General features: G+C 43.6%; 2 protein-coding genes across 2 annotated transcripts; one reads left to right on the top strand and one right to left on the bottom strand.

Annotated features, from left to right (window-relative positions):
* Positions 1 to 3954: 3954 nt before the first annotated feature.
* Positions 3955 to 7844, bottom strand: LOC120651447 (brassinosteroid LRR receptor kinase BRL2-like). The gene has a single exon (XM_039928924.1). The coding sequence runs from the start codon at positions 7545 to 7547 to the stop codon at positions 4137 to 4139; it is 3411 nt and encodes a 1136-aa protein (XP_039784858.1). The 5' UTR covers positions 7548 to 7844; the 3' UTR covers positions 3955 to 4136.
* An 8848-nt stretch (positions 7845 to 16692) lies between these two features.
* LOC120648000 (gibberellin-regulated protein 12-like) lies at positions 16693 to 24575 on the top strand. Its single transcript, XM_039924788.1, has 5 exons — positions 16693 to 16764; positions 16945 to 17010; positions 24022 to 24066; positions 24156 to 24186; positions 24394 to 24575. The coding sequence occupies exons 1-5, from the start codon at positions 16693 to 16695 to the stop codon at positions 24573 to 24575; spliced, it is 396 nt and encodes a 131-aa protein (XP_039780722.1).
* Positions 24576 to 26037: the final 1462 nt, after the last annotated feature.

The following is a 26037-nucleotide window of genomic DNA, read 5'->3' as shown; positions in this document are numbered from 1 at the left end:
CTCCCAGAAATCCCCTTCAGTTCCCCAATTCCTCACAGTCTGAACGGTTAGGAAATGAGTCTTTGGATTCACATTGAACCAAAACTCCTCTCTAAGGGTTTATCTATTCCACACTCTCTTCGTTCAAAAGCTGATAGATCTACTCCATACGCATCATGAGAAATATAGTAGTCACCATAATGAACTTGAAAACGAAGCTTGCTCGACATATCTGGACACACAATCATGATATTAAATTGATTGCTAATCTACTATTTCAACAAAAATAATTACAACATAATCTATTTGTAAAGCGTAGAAGAATTTTGGTTACCTGCAGTCGCCGGCTCGAAAATCCGGCAGGGCTTCGCCTCTCTCCCTCCCTCCCTCTTTTTTCTTGGTTTCTGGAATTTTAGTGATGCAAATGAGGGGTGGGGGACCAGCCAACCCTTATATAAGGGTGGGAGAGCCGGTCGCCCCGCTGCCAGGCGACCGGCCCCAGGGACCTGCTCGTAATTTTCTCCGCGAAATTTTTTTCAGAAATGCCCCTGCCGGGCGCCCAGGTCCCGGCCGCCCGGCAGAGGGGCGGCCAGGGTATATTCCTGTAAATTTCCAAATCGAAAATATATTTTTGTAAAAAATGAAAATAAAAAATATAAAAATAAAAAAAACCGCACGAATTGAGATCAATATTCTAAAATTTCAGCCCATTGCACATAATGGCCTACTTACACTGTTACACGAGCCTTCCTGTGGCCATGCGTTTGAGCGGGTCATGAAAGTGCAGGCCCTTGATCTGTGTGAGAAACAAGCAAACAAACAGAAGCATCAATCCAGCCACGAACCGGCCAACCACGCACACGCTTTCATGGACTAACTGGAGGTTTTTCCTTTTTATTTTTTCTTTCCGTTTTGATTCATTTTTTATTTTCTTTTTCCTTAAATTTTAGACTAAATTTTTATTTTCTTTTCCTTAAACTTTAGCATTTTTTGTTTAATCAACTTTTTAACTATGTTTTAGAATTTATGTAAAGAATGTACTTGTCGTGTAGTTCTTTTATAATTAAACTTTATATACTAACATATATAATATATATATATGTATGCTTATAAGAATATTTTTGTCGATGTAGATCTATGTGCTCTTCATGTAAAATTATTTGTCTACATGTCACTAATTTGCTCTTATTTGTTCACTTTGTAGATTGAATTGTTCAGCCATGTTAACTTATATGTTCATGATGTTTAATATTTTATTTGTTGTATATTATTATTTGTTTGGTATGTTTAATTTTTTTGTAAAAACAACTATTTGTTCCCAGGATCTAAAATTAACTATTCTTTAATCGCACGAGAAAATTCTGCCTCCAATTCATTGTGTACCAATTTTGCAAGTTTGTATAGTCTGTTTCCAGGTATATATATTTTGTTCCGTGAGTTCATGTACTTTGTTCGATATGAGTAATTGTTTTGTTCTATAAGTTTTGTATAATTTGTTCAATGTGTATAACTATTTGTTCTGTGAGTTCATATACTTTGATAAGTGGGATGCCATTAAAAATAAAATAGAAGAAAACTCTTGTTGGATTATTTGCATCCAAGAAGCAAAGAGAGATTCTTTCGACACCCCTTTCATCAGGAAGTTTGCTCCCCGCAGATTCGATAATTTTGATTTCATCCCTTCTATTGGAGCCTCTGGGGGTAATTTAGTTCTATGGAATAGTTCTATGGAATAGTTCTCGTTCACGGGTGTAGTCCTAGAACGAAAACAATATGCTCTCACCATTCAGTTCACTTCTGCTCACAATCTGGATTCTTGGAAACTAAGCACTGTCTATGGCGAGTCCCTTCGAGCTGAATTTGTCAATTGGATGAAAGAATAAGAAATTTAGGATCATGATAACTGATTTTTTTTGGGAGAGTTTAATTTCTATAGATCATTAGAAGACAGGAACAAATCTCAGGGGAATTATACAAGATACTCTCCTTTTCATTGATGTGATTGGGCAGCTGGGTTTGGTCGAACTCCCTCTCAAAGGAAGATCCTTTACCTGGAGCAACATACAACAAGACCCTCTTTTGGAACAATTAGATTGGTTTTTCACCTCTATTAATTGGACAAGATATTACCCAAATACCTTAGTTCTGCCCCTGGCTAAGATTGCTTCGGATCATATCCCCGCGTTGCTACAGGCAACAAATAAAAATCGCACTCTCAATACCAATTCAACTACTGCTCTGAAGCTTCAATGTCAGACAGCAAGCGAAAGCGAGCTGACATTGAGTGGATCTTCATTCTGGCTCAACTAGGCTTGTGCCTAAAATGCGTTCTGACCAACTCTACTGCCCATAACAAATATTACTATCACTAATCTGGTTTCAGCAAGAAAAAAACACATAATATTTGTTATGAAATTTCGCTAGGTTTCTTTAGGGTATTGCAGAATGGCAGAACTTATTTCTGAATTTCAGGTGCACATATTGTTGATTCTGGCAGAACTGTTAGAGAGAACAGATCGATATAAGAACAGAATTAACAAATAATCCATACCTAGGGTTCTTGGCCTTGGTTAAATTTTGTTTCAACTGATCAAAAGCCCCAGGCCAAAATGTATCAGCACAAACCAGTGCTGGTCTGAAACTCTGAATCCTTTCCTCTGATGGTAATATATATATACACACACACATACATGTGGTGATTTTATCAGAACCTGCACGTATTTTTTTTAGATCAGTTAGTGAGAAGAATGAAAACATACATATTTTGCGTGGGCACTATTCATAGGGCAATTCTAGTTAACGGTCGCCCCTTAATTCCAAACAGTCACTAGCAGAATGCGCGAGCACAAACAAATTCCACCGCTCCACCAGCAGCAGCCCCCCGCCACCCCACTGACTCTCCGTCATTAATGTTTTTCTTTGAGTCATCAAATATTTTTCTGTGGTGGGAACAATGGTTGTAAATTTTTGGTGGGGTGTGTGAAAATAAAGTTTAGTTTCAAAGTGTGCGCGTAAAAGAAAAGAAAATTGTACATGAACAAAATTTTAGTAAGAAAAAATTAGTACATATACAAAACTTTTAGATTCCTGCTTCGCTGAATAAAAAAATTGTACATGGATAAAATTTCATAGCGTAAAATTTTATTTAACTTCATAGAGGTCTTAAAAAAGTTATTGGCATCGAAAGAAATGACATGCAAAAAAATATTTCTGCGTGAACTTATTGAAATTTTTTAAAAGAAAACTTTTTAAGAGAGAAAAAACAAAATGAAAAAGGAGCAGAAAAAAAATAATATCTAGTAAACTTATATGGACACAAATATCCAGCTAGAAAAACTTTATCTGACAATATATGTATTAAACAAAAGAAGGGATTAAAAAAAGGTTATGTGGCTGAAAAATATTTCAAAAAAAACTGGCCGCCAAGGTGCGTGGGCTGGGGACGCGTGGGTGTGTGACTTGGGGACGCGCGGAAGCTGGTAAGAGAAATAAAACCAGGTGCTTGCCGAAGCGCATCGCTGCATCCACCGTATATTTACTTCCGTCCGGACGACCGTAGAAACAGTATTGGGCTATTCATATAGTGTGCAACGTGGGTAGATATCGATCTTCAATTTCACGTGTGCTGTCGTCATGATATTTGTGGCCGGTCTGATCATCGTGCATGTTCTCGTATCATTTGCTAGAACCACGTATACCGCCTTTTAATCAATTGAAACGTGAGCCATAAAATGGGTGTTCGAAAGTTCGTGAAGCCCCAGATATTCTATAATCTTTACACAGTAAACAATTATAGCTCTTTTCTTCTTGTTTTGCTGTTTTCCCTCTTTGTTCTTCTGCTCCCTTGTTGAATTTGCTAGTTTGTTCCCTTGAAGTTGGTGAATTCCTTGGTTGTTCATTCTTGTGCTCCGATTTGTTCCTATCGCTGCATCAGATTTGCTGCAACAGTTTAATTTAATTAAAATGGCATCGATATGCAGTGCAGAACGTGTCATCTCCACCTCAAAAATCAGTCCATCATCAATACAGTACAGAGAAGCAAAGCAATGTACAGAGAAGAGAGCATTCTACATCCACATGGGTACCACTCGTCAACTCCGTCCTCTGGTGTGGCAGTGGCAAGAAGCAGGAACGTACAGCTACATGCGTCGTAACCATCATCCGTCCTCTGGTGTGTCGCAAGCAGCGGGCGGTGCTGCTGGTTCAGTAGTCGGCGGCTGCGCGTCGTCGAGCTCCCTGAGCATGGCAACCACCTGCAGCATGTTGGGGCGCTTGGACGGGAAGTCGTCCACGCACTGCAGCGCCAGCTCCAGGAACCTCGCCATCTCCCTCTCCTCGCCGTCCGCGGCGGCGAGCACGAGCTCCGGGTCGACGACCTCCTTGCCGGCGCCCTCCCTGACCTTCATCTTGACCCAGCCGACGAGGTTGGTGTCCCCGAAGTCCTCCTTGTCCGTGGGCCTCCTCCCCGTGAGGAGCTCCAGGAGAACGACGCCGAGCGAGTAGACGTCGCCCTTGGCGGTGCACCGGAAGCTCTGGTAGTACTCGGGCGGCACGTAGCCCGGCGTCCCCGCCAGCGTGCTCACGCTGAGGTGTGTGTCCAGCGCGCTGATGAGGCGCGCCATGCCGAAGTCGGCGACGCGGGCCTCCATGTCGGCGTCGAGGAGCACGTTGCTGGACTTCATGTCCCGGTGGATGATGTGCGGGATGCAGTTGTGGTGGAGGAAGCAGAGGCCCCTGGCGGCGCCGCGCGCCACCCGCTTCCGGCGCGGCCACGCCAGGCGGAGGGCGCGGCCGTGGAGCGCGTCCTCGAGGCTGCCGTGGCTCATGTACTCGTACACCAGCAGCCGCTCCTCGCCGATCTTGCAGTAGCCCAGCAGCGGCACCAGGTTGCGGTGCTTGATCTTGCCCAGCGTCTCCATCTCCGCCGTGAACTCGCGGTCGCCCTGGTAGCTCAGGTGGATGAGCTTCTTGATGGCCACGCACGACCCGTCGCGGAGCGTCGCCTTGAACACCTCGCCGAACCCGCCGGAGCCCACCAGGCTGCCGGCGGAGAACCCGTTGGTCGCCTCGATCAGCTGCGTGAAGGTCAGCCGCCGGAGCTGCCGCTGGAACGTGGCCACGTTGATGCTCAGGGCCTCCTTCTCCGCCTTGCCCAGCTTCCAGATGGTCGCCGTCCGCGTCCCGTCCTGCAGGCTGCTCAGCATCCGCGCCTCGCGCGCCTCCTTGCGCCGCGCGCGCGCCACCACCACGCACGCCGCCGCCAGGCCGCACGCCGCCACGCCGGCGACCAGGGCGCCAAGGATCGCACTCCACAGGGCACGCCGCCTGCTGCCGGAACGGCTGCCGTCGTCGGGCCCCGCCAGCACGGAGGACGTCGCCCTCGGCGGCGGCCCGCACGGCAGCAGCGGCATGCCGCACAGGCCCGGGTTGCCCGCGTACTGGCTCGCCGGCAGCGTGCTCAGCTGCCCGCGCTGCGGGATCTCGCCGCTGAGGTTGTTGTCCGAGACGTCAATCTGCACCAGGAAGGAGAGGTTGGAGAAGGAATCCGGGATGCCGCCGGACAGCGCGTTGCGCGACACGTCGAACACGCCGAGGTTGCTCAGCCGCCCGAGCGACGCCGGGATCTCGCCGGTGAGGTTGTTCCGCGCTAGGTCCAGCACCTGGAGCACCACCATGTCGCCGAACTCCTCGGGGATGCCGCCGGAGAGCGCGTTGTACGACAGGTCCAGATACTCGAGCGTCTGGTACCTTGTCCAGCCGCTGACCGCCGCGCCGGAGTAGAGCCGCGTGAAGTCGCAGCTCTTGAGGGTCGGTATCTGCAGCAGCCGCTCCGGCCGGATGCCGGCGAACTCCAGCAGCCCGCCCACGCCCTTGCACGAGTTCCCCACGTTGCGCACGAACGCCAGCGTGTTGCCGGACAGGATCCCGCTCAGCGGCGTCGACCCGAGCTGCCGGCCTAGCCGCCGCGGGATCTCGCCGGTGAGCCGGTTGCTGTTCAGATCTAGCCACATGAGGCTGCTGCAGTTGCCGAGCTCCTTGGGGATCACGCCCTCCAGGCTGTTGTTCGCGAGCTGCAGCACGGCGAGCCGAGTCAGCCGCCCGAACTCCGGCCGGATGGTGCCGGTGATCCTGTTGCTCGTCAGCGACACCCACTCGAAGCCGGTGCAGTTGAACAGCTCGACGGGGATGTCGCCGCCGATGAAGTTGTTGTTGAGGATCAGAGTCCGGAGGGCCCGGCATTGCCCCAGCTCCGCCGGGATCCGGCCTTCCAGGCCGTTGAACCACATCACCAGCTTCTCGAGGCCGCGGAGCTGGCCGAGCTCCGGCGGGATCGAGCCCCGCAGGTAGTTGATGCTGAAGTCGATCACCCTCAAGCGCGAGCAGCTGGCCAGCCCCGGCGGGATCGTGCCGGTGACCATGTTGTCCGGCATCCGGAGCTCCTCAAGCGCCGCGCCTGGCGAGCAGAGCTCCGACGGCAGCGCGCCGGAGATCTTGTTGCTGCTGAGGTCGGCGACCCTGAGGTTGGTGCAGGAAGTGATCGTGCCGGGGAGAGAGCCCGAGATGAAGTTGTTGCTGAGCAGAAGGCTCTCGAGCGAGGTCAGGTTGCCGAGCACAGCGGCCGGTATGGCGCCGGTGAGCTTGTTGTTTGCGGCGTCGAGCAGCCGCAGCCCACGGCACGACGACAGCGACTCCGGGATCGATCCCGAGATGTTGTTGCTGGACACCTTCAGAATCTCCAGCGACGCGCACGCGTTGCCGATGCTGTCCGGGATCTTGCCGGTGAGGTGGTTCGACGAGACGTCGAACACCTCGAACCCGGCGATGCCGGCGACCGGTTCCGGTATCGACCCAGTGAGGCCGTTGTACGACAGGTTGAGCGTCCTGAGACCGGCGCAGCGAGACAGCGCCGCCGGGATCGCGCCGCCGAAGCGGTTCTCGGACAGGTCGAGCAGCGTCAGCGTCTCGGCGAAGGACATCCTGGAGATGTCGCCGGACAGGTTGTTGCCCGACACGTCGAACGACTGGATGCTCGGCGCGCCGGCGAGAAGCGACTCCGGGAACACGCCGGTGAGGTTGTTCCGCGCCAGGCGGACGTCGGTGAGGTTCGGGTAGCCCGCGAGCAGGTCCCCCGGGAGGACGCCGCCGAGGCCGCCGTAGGAGAAGTCCAGCGTCCGCAGCGCGTGGGGAAGGCGGAGCAGGTCGGCGGCGTCGGCGCGGAGCGCGCCGTTGCCGGACAGGTTGAGGTGCTGGAGCGTGTCCATCGCGGACAGCGCGGCGAGCGACGCGCGCTCGGCCACAAGGCCGCTGCCGGCGAGGTTGAGCCGCGTCACCCTCCCGTCGTCGCCCTCGTCATCACAGCCCACGCCGCGCCAGCTGCATGGGCCGCCGCTCCCGCTCTGCTGCCAAGATGAGAGGGCTCCTTCAGGGTCTTTCTGGATGGAGGCCTTGAACCGGAGGAGCGCCTCCGCATCCGTGGCCGCCACCGCCACCGGTGTAAACACCGACGACGAGGACACGTAGATTGAGGATAGGAGGAGCAAGACGTGGAGCATGTCCATTGTTGGCATGGCAGCTAGGCGACAATGGTGGGGAGATCAGAGACGACAGATCGAGTTTGCTCTGTGCTTAGCAGCATCAAAGGTACATGGTACAAAGGAGAGAGAGAGAGAGAGAGAGAGAGAGAGAGAGAGAGAGAGAGAGAGAGAGAGAGAGAGAGAGAGAGAGAGAGAGAGAGAGAGAGATGGTGAAAGCAATTGGTTGGTTTGGGGATCAGTAGAATCACCAATCACAGATGGATGCTTTAGCCTGTGCTCTCTTTAGCTTGTGTTAGTGAGTTGGCGTTGGAACTCCATTCACTTGGTCAAGGAAACATTCCTTCTCAGTGGCCTTTTCTGTTTCTTCATCCTTGCTTATATAGTGTTGGTGTCTCTCTGTTCTGTACAGCACATGGACTCATGGATACAATAGCTGTAACATTAGTCCAATAACACCGCCAGGCAGCATGACAAACCAGGTGCAGGGTCATGATACAATAATGGCTATGTCTCAACAAAATCCATGGCCCAAAATTATGTCAAAGGATTTTCAAGAAGTTCAGGACGAGTTTGCCCTTCTGGGATGCTGGAAAGCATTCATATTCAATTATTCATATGGGAACCTGCTGGCAACAAACCAACCAGTTACGAGTCATATCGGTCAGACCGGCCAGAAACAATTTAGACTTAGAACCGGTAAATACCCGTCGTCTTGCTCGAGAGACTACCGGTATGTACCAGTGTTGTCCCAGCTTTGATGTACTGCGTAAACAACAATCCCGTAATGACTCCAATTTACATTGCGCCGGTAAAGATCTAGTTCTCCAGTTACTCCAGTTACAATGTATGTTACCTAGGAAACTTCCAATAATACAAAATGATTATAACTTCTGGCTTTGTAAAGAAGAATAGATGCTATTTCGATCCGAATAACATGCGAGTGCTTTTGTATTGTGATGTACAAGAAAAAAGGTTCTCCCCTAAAGGCTTATATGCAAATACTTCTGTGACGCCAAAACTGCTTTGTTTGCATTGGGATCAACAACCACAGGGAGTAATCATGTGTGTGCATGAGGAAGGAAAAAGGAGGGGCTTGTGTGCTCCATGCACTTGACAAAGTGAAAAAGCAGCAAATTCAGTGGTCCACACCACCGAAACAAAAGGGGATGAGCTAATGTTGGCGATGATAATGCCCCCCCCCCCCCCCTCTGTGCTGCTGATCCTCTCATATAAGTTAATCGCCTCCCATTTTTCATAGTTAGGGCCTTTCGATCAAGCATGCATTTTTTTTCTTTGCATTCGTAATCTCGTCAAGTTCATTTCATAATTGGTGGAGAAGTGGACACTCCCCTGATTTGGTTTACAAAGTGTGAAAACTAGTGGTAAGTGCGGTAGTGCATTCTTCCTTAATACTGCATATGAGACCATATATACTAGGCCCATTTACTACACATGAACATTACTAGTAAAGCCTTTTCACGAATCATGCATATTAATATCCTCAATCCTAAATGGAGTGTCGTTAGTAATATTTTTATTAAGTTAATTTAGGACCTTAGTTTTTATGTGAGTCCAACGACGATCATAGTGCTGATTTACAATCAAGCTCTCCTACTTATTAATAATATTCCTAATAAAATTTACTCTTTATTGTATCATTTCTATTAAAGACTGGGAAATCTTATGGTTAAGAACAATTTCCTTATTGGAAAAAACAGTTTAGAAATTATTTTTTGACTAATTTTAGTCTACTAAACCAATATTAAGGCATGTCAACATCATTCGATGCCACGGTCCTATGTAGTGCTTATATCATTGATCAGTGCCGGTAGTGATGCAGCTACGGCATATGTGCTTTCATGGTGGGTATGATGGTGGTGTTTATAAATCTAGGATGAGGATGCTACAAATCTACAATGATCCACCTGGACGTGCATGTGTAATATTGTACACTTGGCATGTCCCTAATTGTACCATAAAATAAATACAGCTAGAGGATTTGTGTCTCCTTGAGTGCTCAAGGTCATTTTAAGGCTTTAATTTTGCGCGCCGCACGTGTAATCATAATTATCGCCACAAGCATTAGCATTTGCAAATCCAATTTCCAATGTGGGGTTGCAAACTTTTGTGACGATTTGATGCCAGGGCTGATTGATGAAAATTGTGCTGGTATTTTTTTTATATGCTGCAATCGATCTCATGGTGGAGGCATCCAAAATCGACTGCTTTACAGTGCAAATGCGTCATTACGGTTGAAACATAGAGCCTTATACAATAATATTCAGCTGGAGACAGATCTTTTGTAAGGCTGCTGCCGTTCTGGGATGTGAACCAAAACCCCCAAAAATGGTCCATTATTAGATATGCATCCCTAGAATTATAACTTGTTAATAAAGAGATTAATAATTAAGTATGGCATCTTATAACAAGGAAGGAAAAGACCTATACACAAATAAAGTCCTACCAAATGGGTGAAAAGAAAATGGCTTCACACAAGAAGCCCCTACGAAGCCTTGTAACACCTTACACTAGAATGAAGGAGCCGAAAAAGCCTGTGTTCGGCTGGTGGGGTGGGGGCTGCTCCCAGCAGCAGCGGCAGCAGCCAGCAGCACGGCACCAGCAGCAGCCAGCAGCACGGCACCAGCCCCCCAGCCCACCAGCCGAACACAGTGAAAAGTAGCTTCACCGGCTTCTCTTCCATCCCCTAGTACTAATTGTCCATAGAACCTAATTTACCACTGGGGTGCCATTTTACCAAACGCTTAGAGATTGCTTCAGCTCCATCGAAAAAGCTGCTTCACCATTGAAGCTGAAGCCGAATCCATTTTAGGAGGAGCAAGAGCCCTACCGAACAAGCCCGTTATTTCAATGAAGCCTGAGCCTTTTCTTAAAAAGAGCATTTTTTTAGTTCTTTCTAGCAGAAATCCCCCCAGAGATGACAATTGATAACAAAAAGAAAGTGCAACTGATCAACTTTTAGATCATATAGGAAAACAATGTTTCCGATATCTGCATCCAGGGACGCAACATTTCGAAATGACATGGAAGGTTAATGATGGCTTCTTGACATGCATGCCTGATAGGTTCACACTTCACACATTCTCCTTTTTCCAATCCGATCCTCTCTAGTGAAAATAGCCACAAGATGCCCGTAACTTTTTACGAGCATGCATAGTTTACGGTTGCTGCTATGCTAACCTTTTCGATTAATTATAAATTGCTAAAACACCTTTGAACTCAGCATCTATCCACCCTGGCATGTGCAGGTTGATGCTTTCGTTCCAATGCAGATCTTTCTGTTACTTTTATGTGACCGTGATGAAAGGGAACTGCTCAAGTCTATGATTTGAACAGAGCCTTTTTAGGACATTTTACAAGAAGTTGTTACATATTTACAGTCATGTTTAAACCTCAAGTACTAGAAAACACATTGTAACACAATGTATACTCGATTATTGCACTTGTGGATGTACATGGAACGAGTACAATAGATTACCAAAAGCAAAAAGGAAGCATTTGCTTTATTACCTTGCTGGCTTTGGTCAAACAACATTATCATAATTTCTTTTACAAAGTTAACCCTTTGCCTCAAGGTTTGTTCCTCCTATAAGCTACATTACCTTTTTCCCCCCATCTTTTTAGCTAACTAGCTTGGCATCTCAAAAGTTCCAAGGTTAACCTGCCGTAGTTATACTATGGTCCTCGAGACAATCATATTTTACCTATATCATGTCGAATGTGTTGTAGCATGCAACAATAGATTGTTGGATTATTGCTCACTTGGTCGACAGCAAGCTTAATTCGATAATGCAGAATCAGCTGATGGCCATCAACATGACAAAGCAAATTCACTTGCAAGGACGACCCATCATGGTGGAATATGTGACCTCTTTATGTCGTTGATAAAAGTTGAGATTGTTTATATATCTTGCTAACTTGTAAAAATTAAAGTCTGATATAGAAAAACATGCAAAAAATTTTAAATTTCGATCTCCTCAGAGATCACTGGCGCTGGCTCATGATCCAATGTGCATGGTTATTTGACCGTCTGTCAAGATCGATCTGTTCCCTAAAAAGATTGAAAGTGCACCTGTCACTAGCTATATACATTATACTAGTACACTTTGCCTGATGTGATAATTAGTAGTATTTTTAGGGGACCACGATTATATTTGTGTCTACAAACCCATCATTTCTCTGGGAGTATGATTTGGATCTTGAAATGTCGGTTTGGAGTTCCAGTTGACAGGTTGTGCATAGTGGCCAGGATCATAGCTTATCTACCAGTCCAATATGCCCTTAATCCTGGCATTTGATATTTATGGCTTTGGACCGTGTTCTGCAGTTAAATCCTATGAATGTTTGCACCGAATACCGGGAGCTTACATTGCTTGGTATCTGAAAGTCTGAAGTTGGAAATCCTGTAAGATATTATGATAAGAAAGCTAAATACCAGAGTCAGCATTAGTTGTTATTCCCTCCATTTCAAATTATAGGTCGTTTGATTTTTTTTTACACCAAGTTTGACCACTCATCTTATTCAAAAAATTTGTGCAAACATAGTCAAATTTAAGTCATTTTTGAAGAACTTGTATTAATACAAACCACAACAAAAGAAGTGATATTTTGCACAAATTTTTAAATAAGATGAGTGTCAAACTTGGGATAAAAAAGTCAAATGACCTATATATTTGGAACGGATGGAGTATAACTAAGCAGGCAATCAAATAACTAATGATCATTGACAAAGAGATCTTCTGATCCACTTGTCATGCAGAACCAGGTTTTGGCCAGAATTGCTTGTTCTGATTCTGAAATCTTCAGTCTTATTTCAGTCATTTAACATGCACGGTGATTCTTTTTGACAAGGCAAAGAAAAGATAAGATCATGGCTAGTTGATGATAAAATAAAATAAAATAAAGTGATATCTGATGAAGGGCCCTCAAACTGGATTGCAGCTGAGAAAAAGCTGCAATCAAGATGATTGGAAATAACCTGTTGGATCAGAAAATTCAGTAGTCCAGATACATGTTCTGACACGCTAAATGCTGAAAGCAACATTTATTGCAGATTCAAGCTCCCATTACTTGTTGCAACACGTGATGTTAAATACTGGGTAGGAAACACAATGTTGCATCATTTAAAATTCAACGGCAGAAACTGGCATGCTGAAACAGGTTCCACCAATCATGATCAAGTTTTCAAGCAACACCTCCTTCTTAATGAAATACGTGATAAGGCACGTCCACAAAAAAAGTTTTGAACCAACATCACAACAAAATTCACTCAAAGGTAGAGCAGCTTTTACATATGCGGCTGTCCATCTTGTGAGGAGTTTTTCAAGACAACACATGAAAATTTCGCTAAAATTTTGGGCCACTATGAGTTTTTAGAAAATATAATCTATTTGCTTTAATTTAGTACCTAGAAATACATAAAAGGGAACATATCAGGTGCAAACCAATCCATCCGTGCAAACTATGAAAACTTCAATCTGAGTCATTGGATCAACATCCAAGGAGTATTGGGGATTGAGTAATTTTACAATTTGGACCCGCTCTTGGATTGGGTAATCACACTTTTGCAAATCACCCCTCCCACCTCTCTGCGGCCCTTCCCTTGGATGTTGATCTGATGGCCTAGATTGAAGTTTCCATAGTTTGCACGGAGAGATTGGTTTGCACATGATATGTTCCCTAAAAAAAATCCTTTCCAATTTAAACTATGCATAAAACCTACTCATACGCGTTGCATCTTTGTGTCCTAAACACTAGAGCCATCACATATATGAACATCATTCAATTTTGAAATTAATCCTAAGTCCTTCAAATAAATATCAAGACCTTTAATTTTTTTTAGATTATACAGTACAACTCAAACGTTAACAATGAACGTACACTCATATCCCTATAAACACACATACACAAACTCTATCTCTATGAGCATCTTCAAAGTCTGAGCTGACAAATCCTCGAGATTGACGAAGTCAGATGCCTCACTGTCAACGGAAACGTCGCTTATCACTGAATACACAATATTGTTAAATCATAAAATATTCGTTTCCACGGCGAGTCGAATCTAGGACCAGAGGTGCTACTGAAACTCTTGTAACCACTCGGCTACGGATCCATTTGACATGTCCTTTCTTAAACCATAAACCGACTACGGCCGAATTCCTTTCCTGCAGCCTAGTTTCTGCTCTAATTTTCCCCTTTTGTTTCGTTTGCCTCCACCCATCTGGGCTGCACTCTGATTAGGCCCAAAAGGGCATTTCCTTTTCTTAAATTCATAATTCTTTTCCTCTACTAGTGGAGATGCACGTGCCACAGGCACGTGTTTAAAGAACAATATATTTAAATTCTCATATAATTAAAAAATAATTATATTATATTTGAAAATAATATAAGATTGAAAATTGATATAACAAAAGCAAAGTTGGATCCAAAATTGATTCACACTCAACAAAATATTGTGGTTTATGAATTGTGTGCAAAACTAAATTGAAACGGTTATAACAAGATCACACGAACAAAATTACCATTTTCCACATCTTGGTTATCAGGATGATCCTTCGATTGTTGCTTATGGCTATTCAAGGTATTTGTGATACCTTCAAATGGTTGATGGGCATCCATTAATTCTACTGATCAAAATGTTCACGATAAGAAAAAAAGAATCACCTATGTGGTGGTTGATCTACATGACAAAAAAAAGAATCAGTTACCAATTAGAATCCTTACCTTGTTACTGAACCTGATTATTATAATACTGAATTATGTGAAGCTGAAATGATATCATACTAAATTCTAAGAATAAAGATTATTGGTACTATAATGATGTCCATCTGATTCAAAATTATAATTAATCCGTGTGCAATTCTAGTGGAGGATGTTTGACTGATAACTGTTTGGAGAGCACTTGAGGTTGCCCAAACATGCTGATAGCAATAATCATATATAATTGGTCCCTTAAAAGATAGCAATAGAAAATAGTCAAAGGAATTAAGTTCAGGTATACTTTTTAAAACCAATAAGATTTGTGCATTTCAGAATGATCTGCACGTCTCATATATAGTTTAGAGGATCAAATAATAAATTTATTTTGGACATAGATTAGCATCAATGCAAGTAAGCAGCCGCACTTTTTCCATTTGTTTGCTCATTATTTGCATATTGAATTTGCTTGCTCATGCAATGCAAGCATGCCACTAACATGCATATAAGAAAGAAAACATATAAGATTATTGGCTATTTGCCCCTCTATATTTCTATCTGCATAATTTCAGAGCACCTGACTGTTACCTCTGTTTGCTTGCTGAAGAATTTTCCTATGAAGAGACATCATCAGGTAAATAATTGTAGTCGGACAACATACCAGGAAGACCTCTGTTTCTTTCCCTCATTGGTGGGGATGAAATCGTCGATGAGCACGTGCTGCTTCCGGGAGCCCTGCTTCGCCTTCCCCTCAGGTGCTTCAGGAGCTCTTGAATGGTCTGGTTGAACTTGACGCCTGCTGCCTGCTGCCTGCTGCCTGCTGCCTGCTGCCTGCTGCCTGCTGCCTGCTGCGTGCTGGTAGTTCCAGCAGGTCCGCCGTGCCTGAATCGTCACCACTGCTCGCACCTGTCGGTTCGTGTATCCAATGACACGTTAACTGCAGAAAGTGCATGTGTAAATAGACCATACAAGTGGTGCAACTGTAGCTGAGGCAGCCGCAGTGCATGCACCCCCGACCTTGCCTATGTAGGTAAAGCAGACAAGACACAAGGCAATGAAGCAGAACAAAAATCGATGTGCAGCCAAGTGTCTTCAACTCCGGCGTGCTGCACTGTGCCGGTGCCGCGCGCATGGACCATGGGCAGAAGGCAATAATGGAGCATAACTAACCTTGATGTGAAGCCATGCTAGTTACTGTCCGGCGATCAGCGGCGTGGCCACCTAGATCACCAGAGGAGGAAAGAGGACGGCGGCGGCGGCGGCAGCGTCCTGCTTTGTTTTCTGCCGCCCCGAGCAGCCCAACCACACGCGCGGAGCAGGCGGGCAGGACTGGGGCAGTGCGCGACAATGTGAGGCGGATAGAGCGCGCCGTGCAGGCCGCGGCCGCGACGAAAGCGGCGGAGGAACGGGACGGATCGGAGGCGGCGCCGGTAGGCAGGCTCGGAGGCGGCGGCAGGCAGGAACACTTTTTCCTTCCAAACGTATGCGTCAAACGCCAGAGGAACGGGCCCCTCTCCTTTTCCATCCAAAAAAAACAGTGCGTCAAACCTGTTCCTTCTGTTCGCGTGGGTATACAATGAGCGTGGGCATATAATAAGGAAAGGAAACAAAACAAATCAAAGTCCCTTCATTAGCGCCATGCATGCTTTAGTTGAAAGAGCATCTAGGCCTTTAGTGGGTTTTGGTGTATTGATTAACAACACGATTAAAAGACTAACTTGTTTACATGAAATTATGAGTAGGTATTTAATTTGAAAATTGAGATAGCTCATATATTGCAAGAAATTGTGTATGTCCCATTGGCAATCATTATATGTGACAAGCTAGAATGAGAAAGAAAAATGAAAGAGCAAGGTATTCATGTATGATATGAAAGCTCTAATATTGTGTTGAAGCTTGTTAATTTATGTGGGACTCAAAGTGGCAAGCAAAGTTATAAAAGAAAAATATGAGCAAGGTAGTCATGGTTGATATGAGTGCTCCAATATCTATAAAAGGCTTGTTCAACTTGTGATGGGATTCATATGACAAGTGAAAGTTATGAGAATGAGACATGATATGTTGTTGCATAGTCTCAAATTGGAAAGACTTGTCATATGAGAAGAATATTGTTGTCAAGGGAAGTAAGCAAGAGAAAAATGAATGAGACATGAGTTGATGTGCATATATTGTCTCAAAATTGAAAAGCTTGCATATGAAATTAAATGGTGAATTCATATTGATAAAGAAGATTTCATGCATGACACGAATCAATGTGAAGTTCAAAATGAACGGCTAGGATGAAGGTAGAGAGGACCGAGAGGCGTGTTTCAACAGGCTATGCAAGCGTCGGCTTGGGGGAGTAAGGAAATCGATATGGGTCAAATACCGAAGATCCTAGAGTCATGGAGAGCTCTATGTTGAAGAGTGTTATTATTTTGAAAATAAAAGTGACTTGTGAATCAAAGATGGATTTCACTCTTACATGAAGGAAGATTCAAAGTCACTAGCTCAAGCAGGCATGCTCACTGAAATTAAGGATGTTGTCAACCTCAAGGTATTGATTGAAGAAGTAACCTCAAGGCTATGCAAGCGTCGGCTTGGGGGAGTAAGGAAATCGATATGGGTCAAATACCGAAGATCCTAGAGTCATGGAGAGCTCTATGTTGAAGAGTGTTATTATTTTGAAAATGAAAGTGACTTGTGAATCAAAGATGGATTTCACTCTTACATGAAGGAAGATTCAAAGTCACTAGCTCAAGCAGGCATGCTCACTGAAATTAAGGATGTTGTCAACCTCAAGGTATTGATTGAAGAAGTTCGGCTTGATCAAGACATAAAAGCTCAAGTGTTGTTTATGTCATTTTATGTGAACTTGAGTATAGGATGCCATACTATCAAGGGAGATGCAACATCAGTGGTTTGACATTTCCAAAAGTGCTCATAGCTATCCCATGTGAGAAAAATCAGAGAGAAACACTTGGGAAGCAGAAAACCTACTGTGACCGGTCTGACCGGTCCAGATGACTGGTCTGACCGGTCGGGGTCCAACGGCTAGTAAATGCAAACCGACCGGTCTGAGGGACCGGTCTGACCGGTCTAACACTGACAAAGCAACAACTAGTTTTTGAGAGAGGTGTATTTATACCCCACACCCTCACCCATTCGTGGGTGCTGATGCCATTACATTTCAGAGCCATCCATGAGCCGTGAGAGCACTTGAGAAGTCCTTCCCAACCTCTCTTTGTGAGATTTGAGTGAATCAAGATTAGATCCTTGAGTTGGGTTGAGTGAAACCTTTGCTAAGAGATCATTTGAGTAGTGAGAGCATAAGCCCTAGTTTGACCACTTGTGGTTGCGTCGGCCAACTTGTTGGAGCATTTGTTACTCTTGGAGGTGAACCCTCCTAGATTGCTAGGCGTCGCCGGCTAGCTCCCAAGCTTGTGGTGAGCAGTGGCAAATTTGTTGCAGCAGCGATTGTGTGCCACGAGGGCACATGATCATATAGTGAAAAGGAGGAGATAGCTTGGCCTAGCGGTCGCCATAAATTTCCTCAACGGAGAGTAGGATTCACACGTCGTGAACGTGGTGAATCTGAACTTCGGTGAAACAAATCATTGTGTCTCCTTTGCATCATCTTTATTTGGTTTGCCTCGCACTTGTGCTCTAATTTTATTTGTGTTTCCGCTTCGATCTACTTAGTTTTGTTATTTCTGTGTGTGCAGGGTTAAGAAATATATTTGTAAGCACCTACAGAAGCACCACACCAAGTTGCATTTGTGCTAGAGCTGGTAAAGGGGAGAACTAACTCTATGTGCAGGTTCTGCGTTGGACCGGTCTGACCGGTCTGCTCAACCGGTCTGACCGGTTGGTGTTTTAGTTCTCTGCACTAAGTGTAAGATCGGTCTGACCGGTCTGACCGTCGGTGACTGACAATTGTGTTGAGTGTTTTAATTTGCAGGATTAGTTTTTTAAACGCCTATTCACCCCGCCCTCTAGGCGACATCACACAATTAAGGTCCAATCATTAGTTGTGTGCGTATGTTTTGGAAGGTACTTGCGGAAAGAAGATATGAGTATGTTAAAACTTTTGGTGAAAAAAACAAACTATTTGGTGGAAACATTTTTCTTCTATCAAAAAAATAGGACTCCACCCCCTTTCGTCAAAACTTTCGGCCTGACAAATGAGACATCCATGAGGAGTAAGGTGGGCCTAATCTTGATGAGAAAAGATTTCAATTGTTTCAACTTTTATAGTATAGATTTTATAGTATAGATTTTTCTGCACCGTCAAATCGAGCCCAACCTTTGTCAGACTGAAAATTTCAATTTTGGGATGGGAATAAAATTTGGAATATAATTATCCATCTTCTGAATATTTTGAGAATTGTCAAAATTTTCTGGCATTTATTCTTACTTTTTCCTAGAGCTGAATTCATTTAATGGAAAATTCTAAAATCTTTTTCATGAGATTCGAGTATTTTATTTGGACTCCCGTATCCCAAACTATCTTCAGGATTTTTTTTCTTGGAATTTTAGGATATATTTTTTGTGGAATAAAAGATTTATTTAGACTTTTTTTAGATTTATTGAAAGCCTGAAAATATATTCTGAGCGATCGAAATTCTTTTATCTTTTATTTCCGGACTGTATTCAACTTGGTTTGCCCATCGAGTTTTCAATTCTCTAATCTTTAACCTTGATCAAATCACGCTCGAAACAGAGTCTTATCTTGATTTCGGTGTTTTTTGGCGATATTTCGTTTTTATCACTGTCAGTTTCGACAAGCAGCACTGTTGCTCTGAAATACTAGTTCCATCTCGATCCCCCTCAGCCACCATAGCCTGCCGAGGCCGAGCTCCGCCGGCTGTTGGTTGTCCGATTCACCGACTTCTCCACCCCCTACCAAATCCAAGACTTTTCCGAGTATCATCGCGACGTGCCGCAGCCTCGCCACTTGTCGCCGCTCTCGATTCGTCATTGAGAAGCTCCATCGTCATGAAGACTAGAACGTGGGGGAGCATCTTCATGCACCTACCTTGCTCTCTTTCTTTTGCTAATGAATCGTGGGACCTGCTGACCAGCCCCACATCTATTTCTCCCGTGACCAACCTGGACTCAAGCCCGAGTCCGAGTCCCAGCCCGGCAAGCCGCCTGCTGTTTGCTCTACCGGCCCAGGCCTACACGAGGTGCACCGCACCCTCCCTGCCACGCGTGCAAAAAGGGGCCAAGAGCCCAGCCTTGCATGCCCACGCCCCCTGTTTGCCTCACACCCAGCCTCGAAGCCCTACGTGCTGCCCTGCTGCAGAGATACTTCTTCCCTGCGACACGCAGCGCCTCCAACCGGCGACGGCGAGCAACCGAGGCCGCACGTTCCCCCTGCTCGCCTCACGGTGTGCAGCGCTATGGCCTCGCGTGGTGGTCAGGGTACAGCGCCGCCCCCTCGCTTCCACGTGCCTCTGCACCCGCGCTCCCTTCTGCTCGTTAGGGACAGGAGCACCGCCAGCCCTTGCCTGCCCCGTCGCCCCTTGCTGTGCAGTCCTGCATCGCCCCAAACCCCAGCACCACCGCCGCCTATGATTGCTCGCGAGGCCAACGAACAGAAGCCGTGCAGTTCGCCGTCGCCCACCAGGAGGATCAGCCACGAGCAGACTGCCACCACCGTGCTCCTCGTCAGATCAGAACCACAGCCTCTTCTTCCCGCCCAGAATCCGGCCACCACGATCCATCCCCGCCACAAGTAACAGGTAAAACGGAACGCCCACGATCTCCTCTCCTTTTCCCCCGCTCGCCGAAGCCCATAGGTCGCCCGAACTCCGGCAAGGAAAACCACCAAGACCCCTATACGCCATGGCCAAATTAAGCAACCAAGCTTTAGCGATCTACTCCCTGAAATCTATCTTTTATCACATTTAAGTCTCTAAAACCCATATAGCTTATAGGCTGCACGTTTTAGCTCTGTTTTAGATCGTTTTTCTTGAGTTAATTTTGTTTTAGCTTGAGTGATAAGTTAGTACCGTAGTTGTACCGTAGTTCCTGTTTCATAATTGAAGTTAGAATTAATTTGATTAATAACTATTGGAACTAGCTTTTCTAATTAAAAGCTAATTAGAGTTCTACACCGATTTTCATAATTACTGTTAATTTGATTAAACCTCAACTCTAACATGTTTCTTAATAATTTGTTTAGTTCAAACCACGGATCATAAAGTTCTACGCTTAGATGTTCTCATATGTCTTTTGTTTTGTTAGTTAAATAGTTAATAACTGGTTTACTTTATATTGAAATTTGATAAATAAAACTTGACTAAGTTTATCTCGCTTTTACAAATATAAATCAATATGATTTAGTCACAATCTGGATAGTTCTTTTAAATATCCCTTACATGTGTTTTCTTAATTAAAATAAATCTAGCTTATAGTTTTTTCTGTTATAATATAAATCTTGCCATAGCTGTATCTTTTCAACCATAGCTCTTTTTTAGTATTTCTTGTGTTCTCGCAATCGTAGCTTTGAGCCCTACCCTTTGTGTGCTCTTTTAATGCCTTTCTTCTATTTAGTGCTATTTTCTTAATTTGTGCTTATTTGCTTGTTTCTTGTATGTTTGTCCCGATGCTTGTTGCGATTAGAAGGAACACAATTCAAGAGATGTGAAGATGAAGAGTTGCAAGAATAAGAGTTGAAGGATTTAAGGCAAGTATATTCCTTGATCATGTTTTGTCTTAATAATATTTACTTTACGCTTGCATGCATTAAATGGATGGGTACCTATTTTAGGTAGTTTACTTAGTTGCTGAACAATGGTTATGGGTAGTTTATAACAATAATATTTGAGACTTGCTTCTATACTTTATAACTTTTGGAACAATATGATATTTTGGTGAACTTGATTAAAATCAACCATGGAGCGACCACCCGGAAAACAACGCAGCCACAAGGACTATATGGCTCTAGTCTTGGCTGATTAATTAGATGTCTCTAACTTATTAGTAGCTTACCGAAAGGCGCAAGAGGGGGGCCTAGGTTCAAGAGGGGTACTCGGCATGCCAATGGGGTTGGTACGTCTAAGGGGTACGCTCGCTTTGGGGGAGGGTGCACTCGCCTAGCTGCTGAAATCTTAGCGGGCTACTACTGCTACTGGTTAGAGAGTCTTTGTAAAGGCTTCGTAGTGAATCCCTGCCACTCACCAAAGGAAGTGTTTAAGGGCCTTGCAAAGACGGGCACAAAGGGAGACACGACTTGTGGTGAAAGTGTGCAACCTCTGCAGAGTGAAAACTGATATATCAGCCGCGCGGCTCGGACCCTCATAAGTCTAATTAATTGGAATCTAAACTTTAATTAAGATATTTAATGTTCCAAGCTTGATTAACTCAGTTATCAACTTCTTTTTCATAAATGTGGGATGGTTTCATACATGACTTAGTAAATATTTTGTTAATGTTCAGCTGTTAATTAAAATACTTACCGTCCTTTATTCAGCCAACCATTTATCCTTGTTTAAGCCTTGCATGTCATTTATTTCCAATATACTTGCTGAGTACGACATGTGCTCACCCTTGCTATAACAACACTGCTCGGAGGAGGAGTTGCTATGAAGTATTCCTGAAGATGTTGCTGAGTTCTAGGTGTACGCAACCCCCGGTCGATTGCCTGTGAAGTGTGGAGCTGTCGTTTCCAGGATAAAACTGTGTATCTCTGATAGTCTTTTAATAGTTGTAAGTTTCTTTTACGTGATATTGTTGCTCATTATTCCATTATGACGTCACTATATGTATGGAACTTGATTTTGGCATACATATAGTTATGCATTCGGTTTTCTTTTAAAAACCGGGTGTGACATCCTCCTAACCTCCTTTCATGTTCAGGACCTGGATATCATGTGGACGTCATGTATCTAGCTCTAGCTTACTGAGGGGATCCTGCTTTGTGATTCGGAGTTCACGAGCTTTGACTCGTGTCAATTCCTGCTAGTTATCTATAAATTTCTCTTATGCTATCTGTTTGGTCCTGGTTTAGTGTAAAATTCAAAATTCCAAAACTATCACATCGAATGTGTGCGGCACATGCATCGAGTATTAAATCTAGATGAAATAAAAAATTAATTACAAAGTTTGGTTGTAAATTACAAGACGAATCTAATGAGCCTAATTAGGCCATGATTAGACACTAAATTGCTACATTGATTGCAACAGTAAATATGTGCTAATGGCGGATTAATTAGTCTTAATAAATTCATCTCGTAGTTTACAGACGTGTTCTGTAATTAGTCTATATTTAATACTTTAAATGTGAAAAAATTTCCTTTCAAAAACTTTACATGGTGCATCAAAACAAGGCCATGCTAGATCAAGGTGCAGGGCGGTGTTGGCGAGGAAGTGAAAAATGCCAATTGGACTACAACTCAGTGAATTTTTTTTTTTTTGTCATGGATCAAGATGCATGATATATTGATTCTTGGGAAGGCCCAAAACTCTGCTGCATTAACCATGTATTTAGTACAACTTGCCACATGGTAGTTTTTCCTGTGGTGATTTCCCCTGTAGTTTTTCATCAAAATCTATGTAGAAATCTATATACTAATTGAAGAGAAATTAAATTTGTGGAATGCTAATACTTGCCTAAGCATTTCCTGGCAGGTAGCTGTGAAATAGATTTCAGGACATTTCATTTGCTCTAAAAAATTAGCAAATTCCTAATGCCAATATCCTTAAAATGCTATAGGCGTTGCTGATTTGGTGGTCCATTATTTTTCTGTCCATTATGCTCCATGCTAATTCCTAATGCCAATAATATTTAGAAGCTTCTAATTTGGTGGCCCGTTTTACTAGCAAGTATTGATGGGTAATAATTTAGCAACAAGCTAAACACTGGCTTGGCCACAGATTAGCATCCCATAAAACCTTGCCTAAACTTGTTTGACGCCAAATTTGTTCCATGCTACCAATAATATCTAGTAGAGAAAATTCCCTATGTAGCATAAAAAAAACTTGCTCTTCCCTATGTAGCACCCAAACTTCAAAACTTCCTGCACCACCAAAAAATTTCTTCCCTATCTGCCAAATTAGCAGCCCATAAAACCTTGCTTAAACTAGTTTGGCGCCAAGTTTGTTCCATGCCACCAATAATATTTAGCATCTTCTAATTTGGTGGCCCATTTTTCTAGCAACTATTGATGGGTAATAATTTAGCATCAAGCTAAACACTGGTTTAGCTAGGCCACAAATTAGCAGCCCATAAAACCTTTCCTCAACTTGTTTGACGCCAATAAATTTGTTCAATACTTGTAAATCCCGAAGGCAGGTATTCTTAAAAAGCTGGCACAAGCAAAACAGTTCAAAATTTTCGGCATGCCAAATTTCAACACTGTACACTACTGCAACTGTTCCCAAGTCTCGGCGTGGAGTACATTGGGCATTAATAATTGTTAAGGGCAATAGGGCATCACGATTACCATGCAAATTATTGAGCACTGAAATATACTATAAATAGCTTGTTCGTGAGAAAGGTTTTTGCGAAACAATTGTCATCACAGGAGCTTTAACGAGGAAAGAATGGCTCAAGCAACAAGCTCCCTCTCCGCTGTTTTGTTATTGCTCGCACTGGCATTTGCGGTATTGATTCCTCTGTTTACTGTTTCAGTTCTCTTGTGTCTTCAATTGTTTAAAAGACCACCGGTTTTAAACATTTTTTTACTTTCCTTGATTGGCATTTGCAAAGCCCTTTACCTTCTCAATCAAATGATTCATTTTGTTCCTGACTATGATTCGATTATGGTTTTTGTTGTTTCCTGTATAATTGTGTTCATTTTTTCAGGTTGTGGTTTCTGCTGGAAACACAAATGGAGGGTTTTACAAACCTGTAAGTCCGTAGCATAACACTAGATTTTTGCGTCCAGTAGATTATTGTCGTATTATTTCATTGATCTGACGTATGCATTTGATAAACAGGCTGGTGCTGAAGGCTCTATCCCAATAGAACGTAAGGAATTTTTTGTGCTCTCGACACAACCTTCTGGGCATCCAAGTATCCAGCCCGCCTTAGATTTCCACTGAAAAGTTTGAGAACGGACTACAAAATTGATTTCTTAAAAGAAAGGCATCAGTACAGCGTCTATTAAGCCATCTCTGAATGTCAAAAAATCATTCCTCTAACATCTCATCTTGTTCTTCTCTTATGCATGTACAGAATGCCCAGACAAATGTGACTACCGTTGCTCAGCAACATCACACAGGAAGCCTTGCCTTTTCTTCTGCAACTATTGCTGCCAGAAGTGCCTATGTGTTCCATCTGGCACGTACGGCAACAAGGAAGAGTGCCCATGCTACGACAACATGAAGAACAAGGAAGGCGGCCCCAAGTGCCCTTGAAATATTACAACAATTGAAAATATCATGTACTATCTGATATACGAAAGCTTCCCTAACAGAGAATTGGTTGCATGGTATAAACATTGATCGGATCTCTATTTGTTAGTTATATTTGAGAAAGATGAATTTCGTAATTTTGATATGAAGCTCTAGAGTATCAAAAGTGCATGCATGCTTGCAATCAGAAATGACCGGTGTACAATGATGAGAGAAGCACGCTCGACAAACTTAAATATGTTAATTTATAAAGAGTAAATTTCACAGGCATGTTCAAGGATTGTTAATAAAGAAACAAACTGCTTCTACAGGAGCACTCAATCCCAAAATTCAAAATGATGTTTTGCTCATCCAAAACTTGGACAAATTTTACAACAAGAAAGAATAGTTTTGTTGTTCTGGCAATGCAACATCTATGGTAACGCATTGTTCCACAATTGCACTATATATATGCATAAAGAATAAGAAAGAATTATACTCACCCTACAGCAGGCATGACAAATTTCCAGTTGCTTTTATCAAATGAAGCAGATAACCAATTCCTAGAACTCAGACAGAAGGTTTAGAACTTGAGCAACATCATACAGCAAGACATATATATATATTGACATATATTTAGTAGCATATGGGCCAGTAATACATGTTGACATATATTTTGGCGCCATCATAGTTGAATGTCCATTAAAAAAATCAACAATCATCATATCATCGATTGTGGAAATCTTCATGCCGGTCCATACATATGGTGTTCTTGTGCATAGGCAAAATATAGTTGCTAGAAACACAACTTTTGCTTAGGGTTTCATTGAGGCGGCCGATGGGATTGCAGAACTCTACTAATTTTCTTAGCTAGCCGAGAGGGACATAGTTTATCTGCCTTTACTGAGAGTGGTAATGAATGAGCGACCAGAAATTGCCAACCAACAATCACCAACAAGATCATATACCGTTGTTTAAAATACTTTACCACTCTCGGCAATTTGATGCGTACGCTCACCATTGTAATATGACATGAATTCTTTGCTCTAATCAAAGAACAAGAAACTATAACACATTTGTTTCTATGCTGCTGTTTTGTTCAAGACTAGTGATTCCTGGAGCATCTGCAAGCATTTTTCCCATCAAGTTGAACCGATGGCCAGAACCACTTCAACAATGGTCTCATTGCGGCATTCCACCATTATATTAACTAATTCTCTAAGAATTATTATATTAATTATTTACCCCTTCTTCCCTTTTTTCCTTTCTTAATGTACATTTTTCTTTCTTTTAATATCAGTTAACTAGGAGGGGCTTGTCCCCTCCTATTTCCTCAAGAAAGAAGAAAAAGACCTGAAATCAACGTATTACTGTCAAAATCTTCTAGATTGTCTAAACAACAATTTTATCATGTGTATAATTGCAATGTGTATGAATTTAAATTTGATCCATTATTGTGCTCTACCCCTCCTTTAATAAAAAGTAC

Source organism: Panicum virgatum, chromosome 9K (assembly GCF_016808335.1).
Source record: "Panicum virgatum strain AP13 chromosome 9K, P.virgatum_v5, whole genome shotgun sequence".
Classification (NCBI taxonomy): domain Eukaryota; kingdom Viridiplantae; phylum Streptophyta; class Magnoliopsida; order Poales; family Poaceae; genus Panicum; species Panicum virgatum.
Note: the sequence above shows the minus strand (reverse complement) of the source record. Positions and strands in the feature narration are given on the sequence as shown.